Below are 13,021 nucleotides of genomic sequence, written 5' to 3' on the forward strand. Positions count from 1 at the left end.
TTAGGAGAAGAGTTGAGTTGGAGAGATAGATCTGAGACTGCAAAACAGAGAAGATCTTGAACTCCCTTTTTATCTTACTCATTACTCTTGTGTTCCTTATTTCATATTAAGTTTTATTCAAACCATCATGACTTTGTCTCTCATGAATATATGTCTGAGTAAACCTAATTGTTAGATTTAGGTTTCTCATAAGGGTGAATCATATGATGAGATTGTGACAATTGTTAGGGTGATTAAATTAGTCTTTTCACTTTAGTTATTCTTAATACTAGATTTAGGATTGATCACCCTTAAATCTAGATCTTAGGATTGAAGAGATAACCAACTGTATACTCTCAATACCCTGAAATAAACTAAAGTGATCTAACTGACTAGACACATGCGAAAGGTGGTCTAGATCATTAGAGAACGTTTTCAACCAAATCGATAATGCTTGCTAGAATTACCATCGATCGATACAACCATCGTTGTAGCGATCGATTGTTTGAAAGGTGTATCGATCGATTAGACGAAAGTCGTATCGATCGACTCTTTTCCGAGATCAACAAACGACAGTTGAGATCCGGGATCTAGTAAAGGAGACCCTACTGGTCGTACCAATTGATTGAGTTCAAAGGACTAAAGCCCTAATGTCACTTTCAAACTGCATAAATTCATACCTGAGAAATACCTGAATCTAGCTATTTTCCTCATTAAGAAACAACCTTCATTTCAGTTACTGAACAACTTCCTTGTTCACATTAATATTTACTGCTTAAAAACATATAAAACCTTAAGTCTATCTTTATTTCTAATTAATTGAACCTTCAAGTAATCCTAGAGTCCTTGTGGATTCGATCCCTAAGTACTACATCTGAACCTCTTATTTGAGAGAGTAATTCACTTTTTAGGGTAATTTGAGTGATATCAAATTTGGCGCCGTTGCCGGGGACTCTTTCTTATTACTTTTAGATTTAATTTAGGATTTAGCATAGACTTTGTTACTTTTGCTAATTTTTCTATTCTTTTGTTTTACAACACAAAGGATGGAGAATACAGATGTCGGCCAAGCATCGATCGACACGGAACATTGTCAATCGAGCGACGCAGATACAGAAGAATCGATCGTTTCATCCGAAATTTATCGATCGATACCACCCAGCCGGAAGCAGGTAAGTACCCTCTTACCGATGCTGATAATGAGAAAGTAGTCCAAACTGAACCAATAGGTCAATCAAGCAACATTTCTAGCCAAACTAATGAAAAACAGGGGACTGAAATCCCTGTTAAGTCAAACTCTACCTTAAACATAGGTAAAGAAATTAAATTGCCCTTGCAAGACTACTTAAACCCCAATAGGACCTATTCCAATAGGTCCGCTATTAGAGTACCTGACGACGTCACCACGAAAACCAAGTTTAATGTTGATTACTATAATATGGTGCGTCGAAACCCTTTTAAAGGATCTTCCTTAGAACATCCACAAGACCACATCGAAGGTCTAGAGGAATTAATTCCAGACGAATACATTCGTTGCAGACTTTTTCCATTTTCACTAGAAGGGGAAGCCTTGAAGATGGTAAACTGTCTACCAAAAGGATCCCTGACTAGTTGGAAGGAGATTAGAAATGTCTTCTTAAGAGATTCTTCGACGATACTCGTTACTGGGAAGTAAGGAGGCGAATCTCTACCTTCCGTCAAAATCCTCAGGAATCATTCAAAAACGCATGGGGAAGATTCAAGAGTTATGAACTCGAATGCCCCCACCATGGTTATCCAGAACCACAATTTCTTAAGATCTTTTACAAAGGTGTTATTCTGAGCTATAAGACAACGCTTGATACAGCAAGCGAAGGGAATTCGTTACTAGAAATCCTATGGAAGCAAGACGCTTAATCGAAAACATGGCAACAGGAAGATCTTATGAAGAGATGAATGAAGAAAAAGAAAAGCTGTAAACTCAATAGAAAATACTGAGTTAGCTGAGATAAAAAATTCTATAAATTCGCTTCATTCCCTTCTGACAGATCAAACCCACCTAACTGTGCCAGTACTACAATAAAACTCCTATATCAGAAGATGAGCTCGACTTTATAGAAGAATTAGATACTACTGATCCTCATTCTGTGTTTAACGTCGACAGCTTTACACGAGACTATGAAATCTGTATGCAGTCTCGTACTGGGAGAGAGAAGTACAATCTAAAACAAGCCCTTACAGGAAACCGTAAAATGAAATCCGAATTCAATGGGAAAATAAACAGTGTTTACGGTGAACTAAATCAGAAGATGGATTCATTAATTGAACACCTACGGGAATGGAAGACCAAATTGCTAACCTGGCAACTACTCAAAAAGAGAGACAGGTCGTCTTCCTGGAAGGACCGATGCTAACCCTGGGGCAAAACGCCAGGCATATGCCGTGATGTTACGAAGCGGAAAACGCCTTGAAACAAATGCCAGAGACGATGCCAGCAATAAAAATTTGATAACGCAGGAAAAAGCAATTCCAACCCCATAGAGCTTCTTGACAATGATTCTGACTCAGGAACATCAGAACAAATAAGAAATTTTTCAAATAAACAGGATCAGGGAAGAACTGTAGACTTAGAAAAAGAGAATCCCGATGCCGAGATCGAAGTCGATCATCTAGACGTACCAAATATCGATCGATCCTCTGGGAAGGAAAACGATCGACCATCTGGCAACACCAACGATTGCAATACACAATCTACCGGAACTGAAAGAGTCTATAGAACTCCTCCCCCATTTCCTCCAAACAAACCACAAACTAAGAAGGCATTGGAACATGCAATCTGCAAAAAGGCCTTCGACAAAATCACTCTCGAGATGTCTCTCAGTGACGCCCTTAAGATAGCCCCCTCGGTGAAAAAGTACGTAAAAGATATGATATCCTCGAGTGGAGAACAAAGCGTTATGATGGTGTCAGAGGAAGTAAGTGCGATGATACAAGGAGAAACTTCAATCAAAAGGACTGACCCTGGTAGTTTTGTCCTAGATTGCAAGATACAAAACGCACGTTTTCCTCGATCTCTTTGTGATCTTGGCTCTAGTGTAAACCTCATGCCATACTCTGTGGCAGTTTCACTAGGTTATAATGAATTCGTTCCAACGCCTATCACGTTAGTTCTAGCTGATCGTTCTATTAGGGTACCTGAGGGAATCCTCGTAGATGTACCAGTCAAAATTGATGATTGCTTCATACCAACAGATTTTGTTGTACTAAAGTATAAACAAGTGCCGAAAGACCCCCTTATATTAGGTCGGCCCTTTTTGGCTACAGCAGGAGCAATCATAGATTGTAAAGGAGGAAAGATTAACTTAAATGTCGGAGATATATCAATGAACTTCGACATGGAAAAGCTAGTAAAACGTCCTCTGATAGACGATCACGCCTTTTACACAGAAGAAGTTTCTGAGCTAGAAAAAGAATACCTTACGGATATATGTGCTGCCAATTCATCAGAAGACACATTCACTCCTGATGAACAAGAAATTCTGAACGTAGATAGCAGAACAGAAGATTATGCGAACCTTATGGACGCAAGTATCGGAATCGCAAATGAAGAAACTGATGATTCTGAAATCATTATGGATCAATACCTTAGGGAAACTATTGATCGATCATCTTCTTCATCGACCAACTGGACTAAAGAAAAAGCACCCAAGGTTGAACTGAAACCACTTCCAGCTGGCCTGAAATATGCATTCCTTTGCGATAAATCATATCCTGTCATTGTTAATGCCAATCTCACGAATGGAGAGCTTGCTCTCCTTTTGAACAAACTGCGTAAGTATCGGAGAGCGATCGGGTATTCTCTCGATGATATTCCCGGAATAGCTCCTGACCTTTGCATGCACCGTATCCACCTCGAAGAAGATGCAAAAACATCTATAGAACAGCAAAGGAGACTCAATCCAAACCTAAAAGAGGTAGTGAAAAAGGAAATAATTAAACTTCTGGATGCTGGAGTTATATATCCTATCTCAGACAGTAAATGGGTAAGCCCTGTGCATGTTGTACCAAAGAAAGGTGGGATCACAGTGGTTAAAAATGATAAAGATGAACTTATCCCTACACGCACTGTCACTGGACATCGAATGTGTATTGATTACAGGAAACTGAATGCTGCTACTAGGAAAGACCATTTTCCCTTACCTTTCATCGATCAAATGCTAGAAAGACTGGCCAACCATAAATATTATTGTTTTCTTGACGGATATTCGGGATTTTTCCAGATACCGATACATCCTGAAGATCAGGAAAAGACAACTTTTACTTGTCCTTACGGAACATTTGCATATCGCAGAATGCCATTTGGACTATGTAACGCACCAGCCACTTTCCAACGTTGCATGATGTCATATTCACAGATATGATCGAAGATTTCATGGAAGTCTTTATGGACGATTTTTCGGTTTACGGATCAAGTTTTAAGGATTGCCTAGACAACTTGTGCAAGGTATTGGAAAGATGCGAAGAAAAGAATCTTGTCCTAAACTGGGAAAAATGCCATTTCATGGTAAACGATGGTATAGTCCTTGGACATAAAGTTTCCGCAGCTGGAATAGAAGTAGACAGAGCTAAAATTGAAGTAATGACTGGTCTACCGGCACCCACAAACGTTAGAGACATAAGGAGTTTCCTTGGACATGCCGGATTTTACAGACGATTCATACAAGATTTCAGTAAAATTGCTAGACCTCTAAATAATCTTTTGTGCAAAGAAGTTAAATTCGATTTTACACCAGAATGCAAGGAAGCTTTCGAAGCACTGAAGAAGTCTCTTATAACTGCCCCAGTCGTACAACCCCCGGATTGGAATCTCCCTTTCGAGATTATGTGCGATGCGAGTGATTTCGCAGTTGGAGCGGTTCTAGGACAACGAAAAGATAAGAAGCTGCACGCTATCTACTATGCGAGTCGCACACTCGACGAAGCGCAACGGAATTACTCTACCACAGAAAAAGAGCTACTAGCAGTGGTTTATGCTTTCGAAAAATTCCGTCAATACTTAGTCGGAGCACATGTTATAGTCCACACTGATCATGCTGCTATCAAATATTTAATGCAGAAGAAAGATGCTAAACCAAGACTCATAAGATGGATCTTACTACTCCAAGAATTCAATATTGAGATCAAAGATAAAAGAGGAGTAGACAACGGTGTCGCTGATCATCTTTCCAGGATTTGAATTGAGGATAAAGTTCCTATAGACGATTTATTCCCTACAGAGAATATCGCTCTTTTGGACACGTCATTCATAGGTCATATATCGCTCATATCTGACGGATCACTGGACGAATCAAATGACAAATTGAAAGCCGATACTACTGATGCAGGATCAATCGTATCCATCAGCAACAGAACATTAACAGAACTTATTGACTTACCAGTTAAGGTTGCCTGTAATGCTTTGAATCATAACTTATCTGACGTCTCTATTCAAGAAACAAATGCGATTGGACGGAACATCAAAGATCGACCCTGGTATGCCGATATAGTCAACTATTTAGCCGCTGATTTTGAACCAGAAAATTTAAAAGGTTATGAAAGAAAAAAATTCTTTCGTGAAGTTCGGAGATACCATTGGGACGAGCCCTATCTCTACAAGCACTGTTCTGACGGCATATATAGAAGATGCGTCTCTGAAGCTGAAATTCCGAACATTATTTACCAATGTCATAGCTCTGGCTACGGAGGACATTTCGCCACTTTTAAAACAGTTTCCAAAATTCTCCAAGCAGGATTTTGGTGGCCAACAACATTTCGCGATGTCCACGCTCATATAGCACAATGCGACAGATGTCAGAGGAGAGGAAAAATAAGCAAGAGACATGAGATGGAACAAAACTTTATCTTGGAAGTAGAAGTCTTCGACTGTTGGGGAATAGATTTTATGGGTCCTTTCCCATCTTCTTATGACAACAAATATATCCTGGTCGCTGTAGATTACGTTTCAAAATGGGTCGAGGCAGTTGCTTCTCCAACAAATGATGCATCTGTCGTTGTCAAACTTTTCAAGAGCATTATCTTCCCAAGATTTGGAGTTCCCAGAATAGTCATTAGTGACGGTGGATCACACTTCATCAACAAAGTTTTCGACCGATTACTTGAGAAGAATGGTGTCCACCATCGAGTGGCTACACCTTATCACCCACAAACCAGTGGACAAGTGGAAGTTTCGAACCGACAAATCAAGGAAATCTTGGAGAAGACCGTTCGAATAGATAGGAAAGATTGGTCTCGCAAATTAGACAATGCCTTATGGGCATATCGGACCGCTTACAAAACACCACTGGGAACGACACCCTTTCACTTACTTTATGGAAAATCATGCCATTTACCAGTTGAACTGGAGCACAAGGCAGCCTGGGCAACCAAATTACTAAATTTTGATATTAAGCCAGCTGCCGAGAGACGTCTAATTCAGCTCAACGAGCTCGATGAAATACGACATTTGGCATATGAAAATTCGAAGTTATATAAGGAACGAACAAAAGCTTATCACGATAAGAAGATCATATCTAGACACTTTGAACCGAATGATCAAGTTCTCCTATATAACTCCAGATTAAACCTTTTCCCTGGAAAACTAAGATCTCGTTGGTCAGGACCTTTTACCATCAAGGAAGTAAAACCTTCCGGAGCACTAACGATCGTTAGTGAAGAAGGCGACGAGTTCACAGTAAATGGGCAGCGAGTAAACATTATTGGGCCAAACCACCAGATATAAAGCCCCTTCCGCTGCTACCACCCGGTGATAACTAAATACAGTTATCCTAAGTCGAGCTAAAGACTTTAAACTAAGCGCTGAATGAGAGGCAACCCATTTTTCTTTTTATCTCTTTATTTTTAATTTTTTCATTTAATCTTTTCATCCTTATTTTAATTTTTATTTTTATTTTTATTTTAATTTTTATTTTAATTTTAATTTTATTTTAATTCTTATTTATATTTTTTTACTTAATTCTTTTAGTTAGAAATTTTAATTTTTAGTTAGTGACTTTTAAATTATTTTCTAAGCATTTACTTTCACATTTGCATAAAATCGATCGATATCAACCAAATTGTATCGATCGACACGGGGATGTCGAGGCAACTTCTCATTTAACTCGACATCCGCTTCTTCTTCCCTTATTTCGCAAACCCTAGCCGAATTCTAAAACTCCCTTTTCTCTCTCGTTTCTTGACGATTTCCATTGTTTCTTTGCCCAAAACCACTCGATTTCAAGTTCTCCATCTGTTTCCATTAGCATTTTTCTCATTCTCCAAGGTATTGGTCCGAAATTCTCTTTGGATTGAAACCCTAGGGTTTGGGTTTTGAATTGGGGAAAATCGGGTTGATTTGGTGCAATTCTAGGTCGTTTTAGATGTTTAAACTGGTTATCTAAGTGCTAGGATAGTTTGTTTTGCTCCAATCCTCTCTTTCGATTCGTTTTCGTATGAACTGTTGAATTGCAGGTTTCGCGAGTCGCTATCGATCGACACAGACTTTGTCCTGTCGATCGATTTCCGATTTTCTGATGAACACTGATCTAATCTATCGATCGACACACACGAGTGTGCATCGGTCGATATGACTCTTTTCGCGAACCAACACTAACTTACTCGTTTTACTTTTCTTTTCAGATGAGCACAGATTCGGACACTGAGAGAGAGAGGAGGACGAAGAGGAGGAGTGATCCCGCTGGCCCTTCAAACCGCCGGCAACCACGAGTCCCGCGGGACGACGAGAGGCCTCCATGGCCACATGAGGATAGAATCCCCATCGCTTACAGAGAGGGTCTCGACTTCTCAGACCCGAAGAAGATCATCTCCAGCAGCGAGTGTCTCGATAGAGAGCTCACAGAGCAGTGGGACGACTACGACAGCTTGCACTACAACACCTGGATCGATGTCGACATCGACCCACACGCTTCATTGACCCAGAGGTCATACACAAGATGCGGATCCAGGATGATCTGTACGCGATGATTGCTCAGCTCGGCCTGGGCACCATAGCCACACACGCCTACGACCTCCACATCCCGTTGGTGCGCCAGTTCATGGCCTCTGTCCGTCTCACCTACCGCCATGACGGTCCTAAAGTAGCGGGCGACGGCGTTCTCTCTTTCTTTGCTAGAGGGAAGAGATACTCTATCACCATCCCCCAGCTCTGCGGCATCTTCGGTTTTGAGGAGGACACCTCTCCCTGGTGCGAGCGACTTCTGGAAGATCATAGGCACAGGCAGCTGGAGCGGCTCAGCAACTCAGTCCGACGTTCGTCACCCGACGCTCCGCTACTTCCTACGAGCTATTGCCAACACTCTGTTGTGCAAGATGGAGCCCAACAAGGTGCGCCTACATGATCTCTCACTGCTCTTCCCAGCGGTGAACGGACTGGTCGATCTCTCTCACCTCGACACTGCGGGACTGGTAGTCCCCAACCTTGGAGCTCTCTTCGCCGAGCATCTGATCTCACTGAAGAAGAAACCCTTCTCGGGTTCGGTAGGAAGAAGGAGAGCGTGGGAAGTCTTCTCACACCGATCTTTGAGTTCTGCGGTGTCCGTCTGGACAGGAGTACTGCAGACCGCCGCCATCTCTTCATGGACGAGCAGCACCTGATGAACTGTGGCTGGCTCAAGGAGAGCCTTCTCTGGTTCTTCAGGATTGACCGCCGCTTCCGTATGTTTCAGCTCCCGCATGCAGCACTCACTGACTTCGACCATCAGGTCGACAGGATCCGGTTCAGGCCCGACGACGAGTTCCTATTGGATCTCACCACCGAGTCTCGCCAGGAACCGATGGAGCGTGGTGTTGGAGGATCGCAGGCAGCACCCGCAGCTCCCCTTCCTGACTTCCCGGACATCCCAGACGTCCCGATGCCTGAGGCAGACTTTCAGAGGACGGTCGTGAGTGCTCTTCGAGCCATCTGGGCTAGAGTCACGCGACCACCATGTGCGAGCAGGAGGAGTGTCAGAGCGGCAGACCTAGGACCATCTCACCAGTACCAGCAGGAGGAGGACGAGGAGGCCACCGACTAGCCTTCTTATCTCTTCTCTTTATCTTTCAGACTTTTTATTTTTATGTTTATGTTTCGGATTTGCAGGATTTATGTTTTAAACTTATCTATGTTTTATGCTTTTACACTATTTCGTATGTTTAATTTTCTTTGTGTTTGGACTGACAACAGAGCTAACTTGAGAGCCAAGCTAGACGAGTGAGTGAGTTCCATGCTAACACATTATCACACATTCTGTCTGATACTGTCGATCGATACCGTCTATGGTACATCGATCGACGGGAAAGACAGAAAGGTACGACACTTTGCTTCAATATCTACACTTCTAACATTTTTTATTTATACTTCTCCTACTTATTATTACACCGGGACGGTGTAATTTAAGTCTGGGGGAGGGTGTTACTAACATTTCTCTTTTATCATCTATTTTTCAAAAATAAAATTGTTTTTCGAGTCAAAAAGGAAATATAAATTTTTATTAATGATTTTCTAAACCACTCTTTGGCACTACTCTAGACCTATTAACCACAGATTGCACTAGAGATACCAAAGTGGATCAACCTGTCAGTTAGCCACACTTGCCCAGATTGTTTAAAGGAACTGAAGCTAACCTTCAACCTAATATTGGCTATCTTAGCTTGTCTTGGGGCTTGGTATACATCGGATCGGAATCCTCCTACAGGACTGAAAAGGTAAAAGTCTGTGCAATTCTGGTTTCCTTCCTTCTCTCTTCGGCATCTCAAGATCTAAGTTTATAAAGAAAAAATTGATATGATTTCTTGAGAGGCAGAGGGGTAGGAGTGTCTCCTGCGACCCCAGTATTCTAAATCTCAAGAATGATCACACATTGTGGAAACGAGGGATAGGTAAATTACCAAAGACCCAATTATTTGCTACACTTTGTCAAAAATGTATGAGTTACAATTTAAATGTCAATAAGATAGATTAGATGACCTTTGTGGCATCAAGATCTATTGAAATTGAAACTAATAAGAGATACAGAGAAGAGGGGAGAAAAGGATCAGAAAAGACTACCTGCTCAGAAAACGTGTTTGAGTTGAATTCATGTGTCTTTTGATAGATACTCCCAAGGTAAAGCATGCACTTTTATCTTATGTAAAGAAATGAGGTTAGTAAAGGGAAATTTTAGACAAGATCTGCTAAGTTGTTGGATAGATGAATTTGGTTGTTAAGCTAGGATAAGGTATAAACGTGCATTTGTAGTTGAGACCGTTTGGATTCTTATGACGAAGAAGTGAGGATTTTTAAGTTTTCAAAAATAGAGTCATGTTGTTTTCAAACCTCCTTCGGAGAGACCACCGTTTCTTTTGCTTGAGGACAAGCAAAAGAGTAAGTCTGAGGGAGTTGATATACCATGAATTTCACCCGTTTTTAGCCATGGTATATGAGAGTTTTCAATCATATTTACTACGTTTTCAAAGTATTTTAGAGTATTTTCAGGCACAGGTACTTAATTGAAGAAATCAATACTTTTAAGGCATTTTTGGAGTATTCTCACGAATGAAGATCGACCGATAAGAATCATGTGAGATCGGACGATTAGAGTCAATTACAATCGATCGACAGATATCGAAGAGTGTCGATTGACATTAAGCCATTCGATGGATTACGATTTAGAAGATTCATCACAAAGTGTGCTATTTACACAATTAGTCCATGGCCGCCTGTTAGGCTTTATATACTAAGGTTTTGTATCATTTTAGAGGCAGACTTGCCTAGAGACCTAGTGGAGAAGAGAAGCAATTTGGCTACCTTAGGAGAAGAGTTAGAGTTGGAGAGATAGATCTGAGACTGCAAAACAGAGAAGATCTTGAACTCCCTTTTTATCTTACTCATTACTCTTGTGTTCCTTATTTCATATTAAGTTTTATTCAAACCATCATGACTTTGTCTCTCATGAATATGTCTGAGTAAACATAATTGTTAGATTTAGGTTTCTCATAAGGGTGAATCATATGATGAGATTGTGAAAATTGTTAGGGTGGTTAAATTAGTCTTTTCACTTTAGTTATTCTTAATACTAGATTTAGGATTGATCACCCTTCGATCTAGATCTTAGGATTGAAGAGATAACCTGAAAATTGTTAGGGTATACTCTCAATACCCTGAAATAAACTAAAGTGATCTAACTGACTAGACACATGCAAAAGGTGGTCTAGATCATTAGAGAACGTTTTTAACCAAATCGATAACGCTTGTGATATACCATGAATTTCACCCGTTTTTAACCATGGTATATAAGAGTTTTCAATCATATTTACTTAGTTTTCAAAGTATTTTAGAGTTTTTTCAGGCACATGTACTTAATTGAAGAAAGCAATACTTTTAAGGTATTTTTGGAGTATTTTCACGAATGAAGAATCGACCGATAGGAATCATGCGAGGTCGGGCAATTAGAGTCATTTACAATCGATCGACAGTGATGGAAGAGTGTCGATCGATATTTAACCATTCGATGGATTACGATTTAGAAGATTTTCAAGAATCACAAAGTTTGCTATTTACACAATTAGTCTCTGGCCGCCTGTTAGGCTTTATATACTAGGTTTTGTATCATTTTAAAGGCAGACTTACCTAGAGACCTATTGGAGAGGAGAAGCAATTTGGCTACCTTAGAAGAAGAGTTAGAGTTGGAGAGATAAATCTGAGACTGCAAAACAGAGAAGATCTTGAACTCCCTTTTTATCTTACTCACTACTCTTTGTGTTCCCTGTTTCATATTAGTTTTATTCAAACCATCATGATCTTGTCTCTCATGAATATGTCTGAGTAAACCTAATTGTTAGATTTAGGTTTCTCATAAGGGTGAATCATGTGATGAGATTGTGATGTTTATTAGGGTTGTTAAATTAGTTCTTTCACTTAGTTATTCTTAATACTAGATTTAGGATTGATCACCCTTAAATCTAGATCTTAGGATTGAAGAGATAACCAACTGTATACTCTCAATACCCTGAAATAAACTATAGTGATCTAACTGACTAGACTCATGCGAAAGGTGGTCTAGATCATTAGAGAACGTGTTCAACCAAATCGATAATGCTTGCTAGAATTACCATCGATCGACACAACCATCGTTGTAGCGATCGATTGTATGAAAGGTGTATCGATCGATTAAGACAAAAGTCGTATCGATCGACTCTTTTCCGAGATCAACAAACGACAGTTGAGATCCGGGATCTAGTAAAGGAGACCCTACTGGTCGTACCAATTGATTAAGTTCATGGACTAAAGCCCTATTGTCGCTTTCAAACTGCATAAATTCATACCTGAGAAATACCTGAATCTAGCTATCTTCCTCATTTAGAAACAACCTTCACTTCATTTACTGAACAATTCCCTTGTTCACATTATTATTTACTGCTTTAAAACATATAAAACCTTAAGTTTATCTTTAATTCTATTTAGTTAAACCTTGAAGTAATCCTAAAGTCCTTGTGGATTCGATCCCTAAGTACTGCATATGAACCTCTTATTTGAGAGAGTAATTCACTTTTAGGTTAATTTGAGTGATATCAGCTTGCTAGAATTACCATCGATCGATACAACCATCGTTGTAGCGCTCGATTGTTTGAAAGGTGTATCGATCGATTAGACGAAAGTTGTATCGATCGACTCTTTTCCGAGATCAACAAATGACAGTTGAGATCCGGGATCGAGTAAAGGAGACCCTACTGGTCGTACAATTGCTTTAGTTTAAAAGACCAAAGCCCTAATATCATTTTCAAACTGCATAAATTCATACCTGACAAATACCTGGATCTAGCTATTTTCCTCATTAAGAAACAACCTTCATTTCAGTTACTGAACAACTTCCTTGTTCACATTAATATTTACTGCTTAAAAACATATAAAACCTTAAGTCTATCTTTATTTCTAATTAATTGAACCTTCAAGTAATCCTAGAGTCCTTGTGGATTCGATCCCTAAGTACTACATCTGAACCTCTTATTTGATAGAGTAATTCACTTTTTAGGGTAATTTAAGTGATATCAA

At 39.9% G+C, this 13,021-nt stretch overlaps 1 protein-coding gene and 1 non-coding gene across 2 annotated transcripts in view; one reads left to right on the plus strand and one right to left on the minus strand.

Moving 5' to 3' along the window:
* LOC108824847 (uncharacterized) overlaps positions 1–5,194 on the plus strand; it is an 8,316-nt gene extending 3,122 nt beyond the window's left edge. Inside the window, 3 exon segments of the mRNA XM_056990196.1 lie at positions 2,476–3,935; positions 4,029–4,359; positions 4,362–5,194. Coding sequence (XP_056846176.1) covers positions 2,476–3,935; positions 4,029–4,359; positions 4,362–5,194 — 2,624 coding nt within the window.
* Positions 1,648–1,754, minus strand: LOC130497809 (small nucleolar RNA R71). The gene has a single exon (XR_008936798.1). It is a non-coding gene; the product is annotated as a small nucleolar RNA R71 (small nucleolar RNA).
* Positions 5,195–13,021: the final 7,827 nt, after the last annotated feature.

The sequence above is a fragment of the Raphanus sativus genome, chromosome 1 (genome assembly GCF_000801105.2).
Source record: "Raphanus sativus cultivar WK10039 chromosome 1, ASM80110v3, whole genome shotgun sequence".
In the NCBI taxonomy this organism is placed as follows: domain Eukaryota; kingdom Viridiplantae; phylum Streptophyta; class Magnoliopsida; order Brassicales; family Brassicaceae; genus Raphanus; species Raphanus sativus.